This window comes from Ochotona curzoniae, unplaced genomic scaffold (assembly GCF_017591425.1).
Source record: "Ochotona curzoniae isolate NIBS_2020 unplaced genomic scaffold, NIBS_Ocur_1.0 scaffold_4506, whole genome shotgun sequence".
In the NCBI taxonomy this organism is placed as follows: domain Eukaryota; kingdom Metazoa; phylum Chordata; class Mammalia; order Lagomorpha; family Ochotonidae; genus Ochotona; species Ochotona curzoniae.
The window spans coordinates 40,155,534-40,170,470 of record NW_024467119.1 but is presented as its reverse complement, the minus strand read 5'-3'; the positions used below and the strand labels follow the sequence as shown (position 1 = coordinate 40,170,470).

The 14,937-nt window shown below is 37.4% G+C and overlaps 1 protein-coding gene across 2 annotated transcripts in view; it reads right to left on the bottom strand.

Moving 5' to 3' along the window:
* Positions 1-14,937, bottom strand: part of BANK1 (B cell scaffold protein with ankyrin repeats 1) — a 253,141-nt gene that overhangs the window by 176,739 nt on the left and 61,465 nt on the right. For both annotated transcript variants that reach the window (XM_040967018.1, XM_040967019.1), the window contains exons 3-4: positions 11,166-11,320; positions 2,334-2,472 (exon numbers count right to left, since the gene is read on the bottom strand). In XM_040967018.1, the coding sequence (XP_040822952.1) occupies positions 2,334-2,472; positions 11,166-11,320 (294 nt within the window). The remainder of the gene's footprint in view (positions 1-2,333; positions 2,473-11,165; positions 11,321-14,937) is intronic.

Here is a 14,937-nt window from a genome sequence, read left to right as displayed (position 1 = left end):
GAGTTCAGAACATTTAAAAAATAATGCCAGGAGGTAGATAAAAAACAAAGCAAAACACTTTGGGCCCATTCTGCTGAAGCATTCATATGTTTACACAAAATCATATAATAATAGACTGACCTACCAACCAACACTCACACATCACTAACACATCAACCAATCGTTTTTAAGAAACTTCTCATTAGTTTACAGAACAGAATAGTTGAAGAAAATATTTGGAACATTTTCATTAGCAGACAGGTTTTTTTTAATTACAACTTTATCATTCAACCATACGGATAAAATTACAATATATCAAAGCAAAAAAAAATTAGAAAACTAACATACCATGTTTTTAGTAAACAACCTGAACCTTGATACGTTTTGTTTTCGGCACTACACTTTTCCATTAAATACACTAGCACAATTATCCTTGATAATGTTAAAAGTCTTGACAATTATTTGAGAAGTTATTTTAAGCATTACTTAATTTGCCATACTGCTTTTTCTGTAGTGATTTCAGTCCAAATACATTGAAATACTGAAATTAATTGCCACAGATTGATTATTTTATAAATCAGTTAAGAATGTAGTTAAGGAAATTGGAGGATTTGATATGAGATAAAAAGAGGAAATAGAGGAGTGGGGTTCTTTCTCATGTCACTTCCACATAATCTTACCCACAAAAGGAAGCAGTAACCAGTGTTTGAAAAGTCTTGGCGCAGACTCTTTGATCCCTCAAGGTAATTCCAAATTAAATTGTACAAAGAAATAGGTGGAGGGGACAGACGCTTTGTACAATGCAAAGGCCTATACGTGTTCTATAAATGAATTACATCAAAGCTACATAAACACAAACTCCAATTTTAAATATTTTATTACATTTCCAATTGCATAGTAAGATCGAACAACTTTTATTTAAAATATTTATGCGGTCAAGTTTATGAAGGTTGTTTTTGTTCATAAGATGATATCATAATTTAAGAAAGTAATCCTGCATTTATATTAAAACATTCAGATGTTAATAGATTTTTATTTTAGTAAAATTCTTGGGGTAACTGTGATGATTGCATGTGGATTTTAAATTTGACATAGTTTGTCATGCTGTAAGCAAAGCAGAATTATCAAATGATTATCTTCATAAATGAAATAAGGACATGATGTGAAGGGTATATTTAGAAATTAGCAGCATGAAAAAACAGTCAAAAAAAATTATACTCCCCAGAACAACAAAAGCATACTCACATTTGGGGTGAAAAATGAGAAAGGAAAAAATTAAGCTTGATAGATACATAATAAAAATCTACTTTAGATATTCATAGACACATAATCATGGACTCAGAATAATAAAATACTATCTTGATAGGAAGAGAAATGGCTAACAAGTGATCTCACGATATTAGTCATTTAAAGTTCTGGGGAAATTGGCATTTCATTATCATTTATAACCTCTGTGTATAATTTGACTACTTAGTGCCTGTTGAATTCATAATTTGGTGGAGGATTAAACTTATGATTATCCAAACAATTGAAACTATGTCACTGTCAAAATTAAAACCAAAAATATGATAGAAAGGGGGATGTAAGGTGAAAACATGGGCAGGAGGGAGGAGAGGAGAAGCAATATAACCTTAACTCTGTCTAAATAAAATACATTAAATTTGCTCATATATAAATAAAAAATTTGATAAAAGGAGGTTGGTATGAAAATATATAAAAGGTCTCCAAAGTCACAAATGTTTTGGTTGTACACTGAAAGAGCAGGAGCAGAGCTTCAAAGAAAGTGTTATTTTGTGAAGTTTAGAATATTTTTGTCTTGGTTTCATTTATTTTAATTTCTAAATTAAGGTTGTTTTGAATTACACAATTGTATATGAGCCGTAGAAGGGACTCGAATGTTGCTGATAAATGTACTCTTGTTTATTTAAAGATATATGTCTATATTTATATACATATACATACCTACTGTAAATATGTGCATGCATTAAACCCTGCACATATCTTTAAATCCAGTTATCTACTAATCCAAATGTAATAAAAATATTAGGTCTTAGTTATATCTTTAATAACTGATGTATGCTTAAAATGCTTTCTGGGGTTCATTTCAAAAGAAATTACTGGCTGTCACTTGGCTACGTGGTACACAAACTGATTTCTCATAATTTACACATACTTCCTTTTGCAAATACAGATTAATAATAACACCCCTGGGTTTGCGAACATCAAGCACAGGAAACACCTGCAGCACAATATTCGTTTCTATAGGGAAGTGAAACCATTTTTCACAAATTTATTGAAAGAAACTCAGGATGATGTTTTACATTTATTAAAGCAGAGGAAAAAAAATCCCTTACCTAATGCTCTCAAACACCAGACTTTCGTATTCCAAACGGCTGGTCGTGTTCTAATGCGCATATGATCTGACCAAAATTCAACTTCCACAGTCTCAGCAAGTACTTCATCTCGCAAAATAATGAATATTTCACCAGGATTCTACAAGATAAAAAAATAACCAAATTATACATTTTAAAGTTTGTATCATCAAAGAATCAAGCACATTTTTATATACTTGATAAAGGATAAAGGTCATAAAAGCAGTGAAGAACTGTTGAATTGTGTTCCTTTTTCTCAGCCACATTCAGAAATAAAAGATGCAAACCCGATTCTCCTGCAACTTAAATATGTAATTTTCCTGTTTATCCAATGACAGTTTTCTCCAACATGTGTTCCAGCTAGAAAAACAAAAGGCAGTTGAGATGAAAGTGGTTCCCTTCCCTTCTGGCCTCCTACTGTGCAGGGCTTCCTATGCCTGGTTGAAAGCCTGATTTCTCAGACACAGCGCGGTTATAAATTCAACTCTTAATCAAATCCCTTTCATTTTACCCTTTTTTACTATCTTTTTAAATTTTCAATCGAGGATTACAAAACTTTGAGACCTTTTAAAATTGAAGTGTTATAAAATGTAAATGTCAAATAGTTATATATTTTTACAATTGTCTATGAAAGTTTTGAGTTGAGAAAAGAGTAAACATTTGAATGCTCCATGATTTAATTAAGACATAAAGCTAAATCTGGGAACACAAGGCTGTTATTGCATATTTGTTTTTGGAAAAAATGATTCAGAAAACAAACATAGTAGAGAGGGAAGGAATAAACAGTTATTGAAGAGCTCTTCTGATAGCAAGCATTGCACAAAGCATATTTTATATGAAGGTATTTCTTTTCATCCTAATCAAAACATAAATACATACATGCACATAAACAGGAAAATCCAAAATTGCAAAGGTTATAATTTTCCTCTTTTAGGAACAGAGCAACGAATACAAAGACTTAACACTTTGAAGATTAAGCAGAATGATTTAACTCCAAAATCTACAGTATTGTTTGTAACATGCTGTATAACCCCTCAAAGATAAATTTTTTTCATGTCATACTGAACTTTAGTCTTACAATAAATAAACAGGACATTCATTTTTATGCCGTTAGGTCATGCTTAATGACCACAAGCCATTAACTTCAAAAAGCTTTTGTTTAAATGTTATCTCCTTAAGCATAATTTGTCCTACAATAAAATATGTCTGAATGGTTTGCCTCAGTGTTCCTTTTCAAAAGACTTATTTATGTATCTGAAACTCAGATTTACAGAAACATGGAGACACACATAGAAAGAAATTGAGACTGAGACTTCTGTGTCTGCTGGATCACTCCTTGGATGGTTAAAACAGTCCAAGCTGACATGGGCAGCAAGGGCGCAGGCACTTTATCTTCTGCTTTTCTCAGGCCATATGCACAGAGCTGGATCAAAAGTGGAGCAGCCTGAACTGTAAACTAGTGCCCCAGCATTGCAGGCAGTGATTTTACCCACACACCACATTAGCCCTTAACCACTGTTTCTGCAAATATTATGTTTCTGTTGTAAAATAATTTAAACTGCATTCAAATCTGAACTTAGTCAATTCATATGTACCCTCCCAGTGTTTTTCTTCAGCTAGCCTAATCATTGTCATTCTAGGGCATCCACACAGGCTGCTGAATATGCATGAGGCTCCTGCCTTGATAGGGGGAGGACTTCACTTTTCAACCACTTCCAGAAAAAAGTTCTAAACCAAAGACAAGTGCACCTATCACTTCAAGTAAGGATTTTTTCGTTTGTATCCAGGGCTGGCTTCATGGGCCTATGACGTGCCGGACCCATACTTAAAGGCCCTGTGTTTGGTTTAAATGCTCTGCTGTAACTGCCTTGGAATGCTTAATAACCTGAACAAGGAGCCTTGTAACTTCATTGTGCACTACAAATTTAGCAGTTGGCCCTTTCTTTACTCTTTACGTTGGTGTGTTTAGTTCCTTTTCTTCCTCTACCTCGCAGTTATCTTCTGAATACAAGTCTAACTCACATTTCACCAACATCACAAAATCTTCAATGAAAATTCAACCTCTAAGAAGTTTTAGAATTTCTAGAACAAAACTGAAGTTTTCATTTCAGTACATGTCATTTGACCACTGCTATGTCATTCCTATAGTGTGGCATGCCTGCGGCATGGATCACATCTAATGTTTATACACAATTAAAGGTGTTTCTACTCTTTCATACTATTGTGAAGCCTTGCTTGAACTAAGTACATGAGAAATATCAAATATTCAAATTGAGATAGACTAAGTCTGTAATGGAACACACACATTGCATTCCTTTTTTCCATCCATTCTCACAGTTTTACCTGTCCTCTGCCTCTCTCTGTTAAGTGGCCTCCTCCAGGAACGAAGACCTCTTTTTTATCAAATGGATACATTTAATTGATGGAGAAAAAGCTTGGGCATTCAGACAGTCATAGCATTCATAAGCATCGCATTATGAATCTGCTATTTTGCTCTCAGTCTTTGATTTCTTGGTGTACCCTTTATTTGATCCTGAGCATGAGGGAAAGGATTTTGATCAACATCACCGCCAAATGCTGTAATTTTTTCTACATTGGTGGTAAACCTTAAGACCTAAACAAAAGAATGAAAATCTGGTCTAACATATAACATTGGGATAGTGAAGTTTCCAGTTCTGTTATGGTGAATGTCTTCATTAAGTTGATTTTACTAAGCAGTGTAGGATTCTGATCAGCTTACTTCAGTTTTTGCACACCAACTATTGGTTTTTCACGTATTCATTAGTATGTTAATAGCTACAGGTCAGCAAGTGCAGGTATATGGGCCTTGGCAAGCAGGGATTCTTGAAGTTTGTGCAGTAAACCTTAACCCGGCCCATGGAAGTTGGATAAAAATTCAATGATGGCAACAGTGTATACAGTTGGGAGGTGACCTTGGAATCTTTAAGAATTGTAAGTGCCCAAGTCCTGAGAGACCATATCTATATCTGGATTTCTGGCAGCAGGATGCAGGCATCCTTAGGTTTTCAGAATTCTAGGAGTTCCTATATGCAACTTAGTTTGAGAACTACTTGATTAAAAGAAAAAGGATGTCTTTCAGTTACTATAAAAACTCATCTATAAAGTTGCTACATTTTCACAACATAGATGCTACAGATATTAACACATTTAATTATCATATGCTATACCACATTTATAGGTAAATCACTGGATTAAGCTTTAAGTTAAGATTGGTGGGCCCGGCGCAGTGGCACAGTGGTTAAGGTCCTCGCCTTGCACGTCCGGGATCCCATATGGGCACTGGTTCTAATCCAGGCAGCCCCGCTTCCCATCCAGCTTCCTGCCTGTGGCCCGGGAAAGCAGTCGAGGACGGCCTAAAGCTTTGGGACCCTGCACCCGCATGGGAGTCCTGGAAGAGGCTCCTGGCTTCGGATTGGCATAGCATCGGCCATTGCGCTCACTTGGGGAATGAATAATCGAACGGAAGATCTTCCTCTCTGTCTCTCCTCTCTGTATATCTGCCTTTCCAATAAAAATAATAAAATAAATCTTAAAAAAAAAGTTAAGATTGGTTATCAGCAACTAGTTTATGACTTGGCATCTAAGTGAGTGGTGTTCTTAGTTATTGAATGTCATTTTACATTGTTATCCTTGCCTAAGAATGAATAGAAGGAGGCAATCTCTGAGATGCTTATAGGCCTTAAAAATCACATCCTTTCATATAGTCTGTTAACTGCACAAATGCTCTGTCCCAGAGGTTTAAGTCTTCAGTGGTTAGAGTCACAGAGATATGTCAATGAGCATGCCTCATAAATTAAAGAACCCTAGGGCCCAGCGTGATGGCTCAGTGGCTAAATCCTCGTCTTGCATGTGATGGGATCCCATATGGGCACTGGTTTGTGTCACAGCTGTTCTACTTCCCATCCAGTTTCCTGCTTGTGGCCTTGTAAAGCAGTAGAGGATGGCCCAAAGCTTTGGAATACTACACCCACATTGGAGATTCAGAGAAGGCTCCTGGCTCCTGGCTCCTGGCATCAGATTGGCTCAACTCTGGCTGTTGATACCTCTGGGGAATGAACCAGCAGACAGAAGATCTTTCTCTCTGTATCTCCTTTCTGCAAATCTGGCTTTCTAGTAAAAATAAGCAAATCTTAAAACAAGCAAATAAAACATGTCCCATCCCAGGATTCCGGAAAAAAATGCAATGGTTAAATTGCATTGAAGGCTTTTGTAGTTGCACTATGACGTTAAGAATTAAGTTTGATGAAGAATTAAGAGGGCCACTGAGCTGCATATGAAAATGCTTCCCTCTAGGGTGGCATTTTATTGCATGGGATACTGTGTCTCATATCAAGTGAGCTTGATCTGAGTACAAGCTCTGCTGCTTCCAATACAGCTTTCTGTTAATGGACGCCCTGGGAGGCAGCAGCTGGTGACTCAAATACTTGGGACCCTGCCATCGAGATGTGAGATCTAGATTAATTTCTAGGTTACTGACTTAGGCCTGCCACAACTGGCCCTACTGGTTACAAGGAACAGGGGACTGAACCAACAGGTGGAAGTAGTCTCTCTCTACCTTTCAAACAATATAAAATGTTTAATTTCTAACATGAGAATAGCAACAATGAGAGAACAAAAATAAAGCAATATGGATTTATTATGCTGCAATACATTAAAAAAATAGGAGATGAGTTGGCAGTACATTTTCTTCTAAAGTGAAGGAGAGGTGATATATTAAATCAAGTCCTCACCATGCACATGACAGGATCCCATATGGGCACCAATTCTAATCCCAACGGTTCTGCTTCCCATCAGGCTTTCTGGTAAAACAGTTGAGCATAGCCTATGGACTTGTGACCCTGCACCCAGTAGGAGACCTGCAGGAGGCTCTGGGCTCCTGGCTTCAAATCGGTGCAACTCTAGCCATCATGGCCACTTGGGGAGGGAATCAATAGATGGAAGATTTCTGTCTCTCCTCCTCTCTGTATATATGACTTTCCAATAAAAAAAAATCTTTAAGAAAAGTGTGCCTGTACATATGAAGCAGAGCAAACCAAGCACACTCATTCTTCATTACCCTCTGGGATGATGCTACTGCAGAGCAATCAAATATCAAAGCCATTATGAAATCTGTGAGTGGAGCTCAGAGAAGTCACAGGTGAAGTTAAGAATAAACACTATTCCCAAGACTAACCCCATCAAGGAAAACATTTGGATGCTTTCAAAAACTTTGAGTAAAATCTTCAAAAAGAGTGACTAGAATCATTCCGCAAAGATCAGGCAGTTCAGGCAAGAGCGACTAGACAGACTGCACAGAAAACTCTGAGGGGATCATGGAGCTCCTGCTGTCACTGCTGGCAAGGCTGGCGGTGATTTATGTATGGTATTTTGTGCCTTTGAGAGAAGATTCCCAATCCCCACACCTTCCTGATCATTTTATTTACTTGGGATGCAGAGAGCAAAAAAAAAAAACAGAGACAAAGAAGCTCTCACCTGTTGGTTTACTGCTTAAATGTCTACTATGCTGGGCCAAAGCTGGGAGCTTGAGGCTCAGTGTTGGTCTCCCAAGGAGGTGGTAGAGCCCAAGCACCTAGGGTTTACAGTGGCAGGAAGCTCAGCCAGCACATTCCTAGTACTGTAATATGTTACATGGGCATCATGACTACTAAAGGTACCCCACATCTTCTCCACAGATGTTTTTATAACACAGCAATCATTTTTTTGTGGGACTAGCACCTTAAGAATGTCTAGTAGCATGCCATTTCTAACCATTAAGCGCACAATCCCACAATATGAAAGCCAACAAGGCAGACTTTGGCAAATATCTTCTTAGTAGGATAAGGGCAAAGTGACCACCCCCCACAGACACCACCCTGAGTTGAGAACTACTGCTTTGAGCATATTCACTTAACAAAAGTGTGGGATTGATGATTGGACATCAAAGACAACAGACACTATGAATGATTCATCAGATCCAGTTCTAGTTTAGATGCTATTCCATTGAGAGAATGCCTCACAGCTGAAATTTTGATCATTGAGATAAAATTTGATAGAATTCACTTGAACAATGGACATATTTGGCAGGCCTACTATGCACTGACCTTGTATATTTCAAGGTCGATTATCCTATGAGACAAAAATCAAGAAATCTATGCTAGAAAACAAATGTCTTGGCCCCTAAACAAAGACTTAAAAAAAAAAAAAACCAACCAGCTGAATTACAGGATTAATAATACAGAATTAAAACAAGAGGCCAGATTAAGCATAAACTGTTAATGCTTACCAAGGTATTTTTCACAGAGACATGGAATAACTTAAACACACTGAAGGTCTTTGGCAGGGGAGAGCAGTATGTTGGTAAAATGCTTAAGAAGGAAAAGGCCTGCTCTTTAAAAGGAAGCTCACATCCCTTAAGACCTAGGACATCTAAAATCTGTGAGAGGAGAAAGTGCTGGGAGAGCTGACAAAGCAGTGATGGTCACTGGTGACAGCAACAGCCCTCACTGTTTTCCCTAACAATCCACTAATGCTGATTGCTGGTGACAGGGGACAGGGCTGGAAGCGAACTTCTCTAGGAAGCAGGTACATATCCAAGAGGCATAAACAGGAGGTGATAACACGAACCCCTTGTTTATCAGAGAAAAGAAGACTATGCTACTATACAGAACTAGCACCAACTCAATGTTTGCATGCTGGGAAGACAAAACTGTCACAAAGAATGAATAGGTTGGGTGTGAATCAGGTATAACTCAAACAAGACCTGGTACCTGACAGGAGTAATGTATTTAATTTTTGGTGGTATAAGCAGGAAAGCTTCAACTGCAACATTTTGGAAATGAAAGTATTGGTTTCAAGTTTTCTCTACTGGCTCACTAGTGGAAGACTTGAAAAGGAGATAAAGTTCAAAGGTCATACTTTCTGGCAGCACAGACTGAATATTTTCCTAGTTAATCTGCAACATGATTTTTCACTCACCTGAATATAAATGGCCCTTTCAGGGTTGCTTGGTGGTCATCATAAGAGTCAAAAACTAAGAAGGTATGGTTTTGCCTGGGGTAACAATTTCTGGTTTAAGAATTCGCTTATTTTGAATATTTAGTGTGGGATTGCTGTTAAAACAACCTGGCACAACTTTTCAACTCTTAGGATTATTTAAAAACTGGGATACTGACAGAGTCTTGATATTGAAATAATTTAACTTCAAAAGGGATGAACAAACCATGTCCATGTTAATGAAACACAACCCATGACTTTGCTAATGACCAGACCTCTATCCAGAGCTGGCACTGTGGCTTGGTGAGTCAAGCTACTGCTTGTGACATAGGCATCACATCTGAGAAAAGAGGTTTAAGTCCCAGCTGCTTTATTTCCAATCCAGGTTCCAAGGTAGCAGAAAGGGCCCAGTTGCTTGGAGCCCTGCCACTCACATGGGAAACCAGAACAGTGTTTCTGGCTTTTATCTTTGTGCTGTCACAACTCTGGCTGTTGTGGGCACTTAGGAAGCAAAAATCTCTGTCTCTCCCTATCTCTATTGCTCTGCCTTTCAAATAAATAAAACAAATGGTAAAGAAAAACCCCAGAAACCCTTTCCTAGCTACATATCTGCATAATATATCTTTGCCCAGAGGGCAGTGAAGTTTAATTTTGAACTGATTTTGTTGTCACTTTGGTAATGTGAGGGTTTCATAGTGTTCCCATTTTAATGTTGTGGATATTTTTAAAAGTAGCTATTTAGGCTTTCTGCATAACTCCTCATCAGATATTTTTAGTTTCTGCTTTGATTTCATCTACTTGAGAATTGTTCCCATTTATCCTTTATTACAGTTCTTTTCTCTCTTGGCCATTATCTCTAACTCAATAGGAGCTGCTGGTTCCGGTCCTTTTGCCTAATCTCCACACTTTCAATTCTGGAGTCTTCCAAGTGGGTTGTAAATTTTCCTTGTCTGATCATCTCTGTCAGTTCCCTCAATCCTGAACAGTCAGCTTTCTGGAGTCTCCAGGGTAGCTTCATAGTAGCTTTTTGTTCTGGAGGTGTTTTTACTTAAGGAAGGGAAAGGAGTGGGAGTGAGAGATGTAGATGTTACACAACTACATACACTTTTCCCCTATCTTAGTCACTGAAGCAGGATCAACCATTCAGTGGGTGTCATCAGGTCATGTAAATTGATGGGCTTCCACCTGCAATAACTGTAAGGCTCGCTGGTATTCTCAGCTCATTCCTCTGGAGAATGCTCCAGATGTGGAAGCCCAAAATCATTGCCCAAAGATATCAGCAGTGTTGTAGTTCAGGCTCCACCAGGATCATTTCACCAATTCTTCCCATGGAAGACTTTAGAGCAAGACACGTTTTCGTACAACCATCTAAGCAGAAATCCTTTCCCAACATTATACTCTCACTCCTGGAAATCCAAGTTCTTGCAGCTCTTATGATATTTTCATTTAATAATATCAACCTTTAAGAGGTATTTCATAATTAAGAAATTGGTTCTCTCAGAAATAGGTGCTTTAAAATCCAATTCAATGATTGTTTCCCTTCATTAGAATGATGAGTCCAAGTTTCTCATAGGTAATTGGATAGGATTGTTGCTACATATTTGTTTGCAAAGTGTCAAGTGATATTCTCATATCCTTCAATATTTAATGATTCAACAGATATTTATCAAATGCCTTCAGATTACCAGGCTTTGTTCTAGAATGACACAGTTATGAAAAAAGTTGACTAAAATGCCAGCTGTGCTAGGACAAACATCCCAAGGAAGTGCAATGTCTCTTAGAACAGCAGGGTCACTTAAATAACAAGGCATTGTTACTAACCTCACATGGAATTTCAGTGGGAACCACCACTGCCAGTGGGACAGTGCTTATGGAAGCTTCTGGCAAGTCTTCAGTTTCCTTTCTCTGGCTCATATGCCCAGTAGAGCTGACTCCTGAGTCTGTTGCAGTTATTACCTCGAGGTAGTCTTCAGTGTCTAGAGAAAATGTAATGAATATAGTAAATAATATAATTAATGCCACATTACTTTCACCATTATTATAAAGACTAATTCTTAACTCATTGATTTCACTAATGTATGGTACCATAAAATTGAGTTTAAGGCAGCTGAAATAATTTTACCAAGGTTATACATTAAAATGATGCTTGACAATTTAACTGGCACTATAATCTTTATGAGTAAACTAAAATAAACTAATATCATCAATTGGTTAAATGTTTTCCAAAAAACAAATATTCATACCACCATTTATATTTTCTCCTAATATTAAACAGCAAATCTGAAAACATATTACAGTATTTCTTTTCCATAATGGATATGAAAAATATATTTTAACTTAAGTCAGAACTTTTTACCATTTGCACATATTTGTATTTAATAAAATATAATGTATAACTATAAGACAACATCTAACATTAATGAGCATTTTATAAAATACTCATGTATTAACATTTTGTGCTTACCAAAATGTTAATATGTTCAGTGAAATGAGTGTGCTCTATGTCAAATACATTGGCTTTTCCTGTGGTAGTACTGGAAACAACACTGACATATTAAAGACAACATAAAGTGTCTGTTTTTAGAAATACATTTTAACAATCAGAAATTCAACTTTTAAACTCAACTAAAGCATTATTTTTATTGAATAATTATACTGACATAATATAGACATTTTGCATTACTCAGTGTCTAAAACCCCAGAGTTTCTCATTAGTCCACAGATCCAGTATGGCTGAAGTGAAGGCTCTCCACACCAGCAAGGTCAGATCTGTACAGTTAGCCCATTTTGAAATAGCCTGCAAATCCCCTAAGTCGAAAATTGGAAAAATGAAAATCGGCTCCTGGCAGCTAAGAAGTGTCCTGGAGCTAGAAGATGCAGTGTCCCAAGAGCTGGTCTGATCCCCATATGCAGACAGAGTTCTCCTACTGAACATTCATATCCCCATAGAACACCATTAGATAAGGCCACTCTATTACCATAACTAGTCCACACACACACACACACACACACACACACACACACACACACACACACACACACACACACACACACACCACAAACATTTCCCAAAACCACAAATGGCCAAATAGCCCAAGTTTTAATCAGTATGAATGATTATTCTTCACCTAGCCTATTTTTATTTCACCTGCATTGTAGAGTGGGCCACTCACTCATAATTTGCCTGAGATGTTCTCCATTTGGGCAATAAAAATGTCATGTTCCAGAAATGCCTGTCCCAAGCAAATTGGAATGGCAAGTCTCACTTCTCAACAGTCATCAATATACCATTAATATATCAAACCATTAATTCACTTCTGATTCATGACAGCAAGCGAACTCTAGGACAATCCTGTATCCTTGAGCCTTTTCTCAAATTACATAACACAAGGTCATGTCTTGCAAAATCTTTTTGAATACTTTACTAAGACATGCTGTGACTCTCCATAACATGTATTCTATTATGAGGGGAAATTCAAACAGTTCAAATGCAGTTATGTTTCTGGGGGTCTTTGTTTATAGGGCCTGAAAGGCTAAACTGGAGGATAGTACAGCTAGAAGTAGCTAGAAATTTGATGTTATCCTATTCAGAGTGAAGAGTAGATTCTACAAAGATACATCTATAAGAAAAACAAAAGATGTTCCCTTGAGAACAACTATCTCCCTGAATCTAAAAAAGATAGATTTTGTGTTTTTGCTCTTTGGCTTCTGCCTTCTGAAAGCTAAAGAACTAAGGCAAAAAAAAAAAAAAAAAAGTACCTTGGATTTCCAGATTTCTTCCACTGCTAGCTTTGTTTGAAATGAAACGAAAAATAACCTTTACTTTTGGATAACTGTGAGAAGTGACTTGAACTTCTGTCCTAAAGATTGATAAGACCCCATTACTGTGGAATCCACAGCATTTTTCTTACCACCCTGTTCTCCACCAATCTGATGTAACTTCGTAATCCTGTTTCTGCCAATCAATCAACTATAGCCTCATGGCACCCTATCTAATGGCCTATCCATCAGTCCCTTGTGGCCCCTCCCCCTGGTCCTCTACTCCGCACCTACCAATCCCTGGTCCTGACAGACTATCCACCAATCCTTGTGGCCCACCCACGGCCCCATCTACCAATCCCTCACGGCCCCATGATATCTGCCCTGAGCCATAAATCACACTCCTGGTGTGCCTGACCCTTCCTTCTTGCTCATCCCCCTTTCCCTTGCTCTCTGCCTCTACTCAGATCTCCATGGCATTCTTTCCTGCTGGATTAAAACCTCCTGCCTGGCTTGCAGCATCTGGTATTTTGGGTTTGTGGTGGCAAACAGAAAAGCACTAACACTGGAAAGAGATGACACCGAAAAGAACTCGCAACCACCGAAAGCACCTTCATAAGCAGTGTCATCTCTTCTGTTTGTGCACACACAGACTTACAAACACACAAATCAAAACAAGGTTGAACAAAGTAGTGCATCCTATGTGTGAACCGATTTTGTTAAACATGCCTTAAAGGAAAGAATAGTAAGTCAATCCCACATGACAGTACCTCGAATTTTCTACAGATTTGTTTGCAATATTAGATTTGGAAGTTTTATTTTATTTACCTACAGGACATAACCACACATGCATTGGAAAGTTATCTCTATCATTGTTCTCAAAGCAGTTTAAGATTCAGAAAACTGGAAGCAATACAAGTAACAAAAGACAAGATAAAAAATGCTTATTATAAAAAGATGGTATCACTAATAAAACATTTTATTAAAGAATATTTTAAAACAGAACAAGTTCATAATATAACTGAAAATGTTAAAGTTATAAAATTGTCAGTTTAGTAGGTTTTTCATTTAAGTTAGATTTTAAAAAGTGAACACAGAACTAAGTGGAAAGAATTCAAGATATATTCTTGAATAGGAATAATCTGTCTGGGCCAGTTTTTTTTTTAATTTTACTTCCTTTTATTATCATTTTATAGTATAGTTCTATAGGCCTTGGGGTTTCCTTTATCTCCTCCCCAGTTCCCTCTCCCTCACTGAATTCCCCTATATCATTACTAAACTATAGTTCTTCATACACAGTCCTATGTCCATCATTGCGAGCATGGACAATGGCAGACAGTCCAGCATCCTATTATCAAGATATAGTAAACAGTTTCATTGGGAGTCCATCTTTGTCTGGAAATAGAGATGCATACTGCATTGTATCCTCACATCTGGATATGATAGCTTCCAGTACAAAGTCACTATATCCCCCTGTTCCACCATCTTGATTCTCCTCTGGGCCAGTGTTCTGATACCAGTTTACGTTTTGGCTGCTATGCTTCTGCTCCAGCTCATTGCAAATGCACTTGGAGAAGATAGTGCAAGCCTGGGCTCCTGACACCACATGGGAGACCTGGATGAAACATCCTTTTTCTTGGCTTTAGCCTGGCCAAGACCTTAGATGTTGTAGCCATTTTGGAAGTGAACCAGAGAATGAAGGATCAATTACTTCTGGCCTGTGATTTATATGCATATACACATGAAGTATTAATATATAATGTGGTATATATGGTATAAAGTCTGATTTTCAACAATAAAATTGTACTCATTTTATACATTAAACTATTTATAT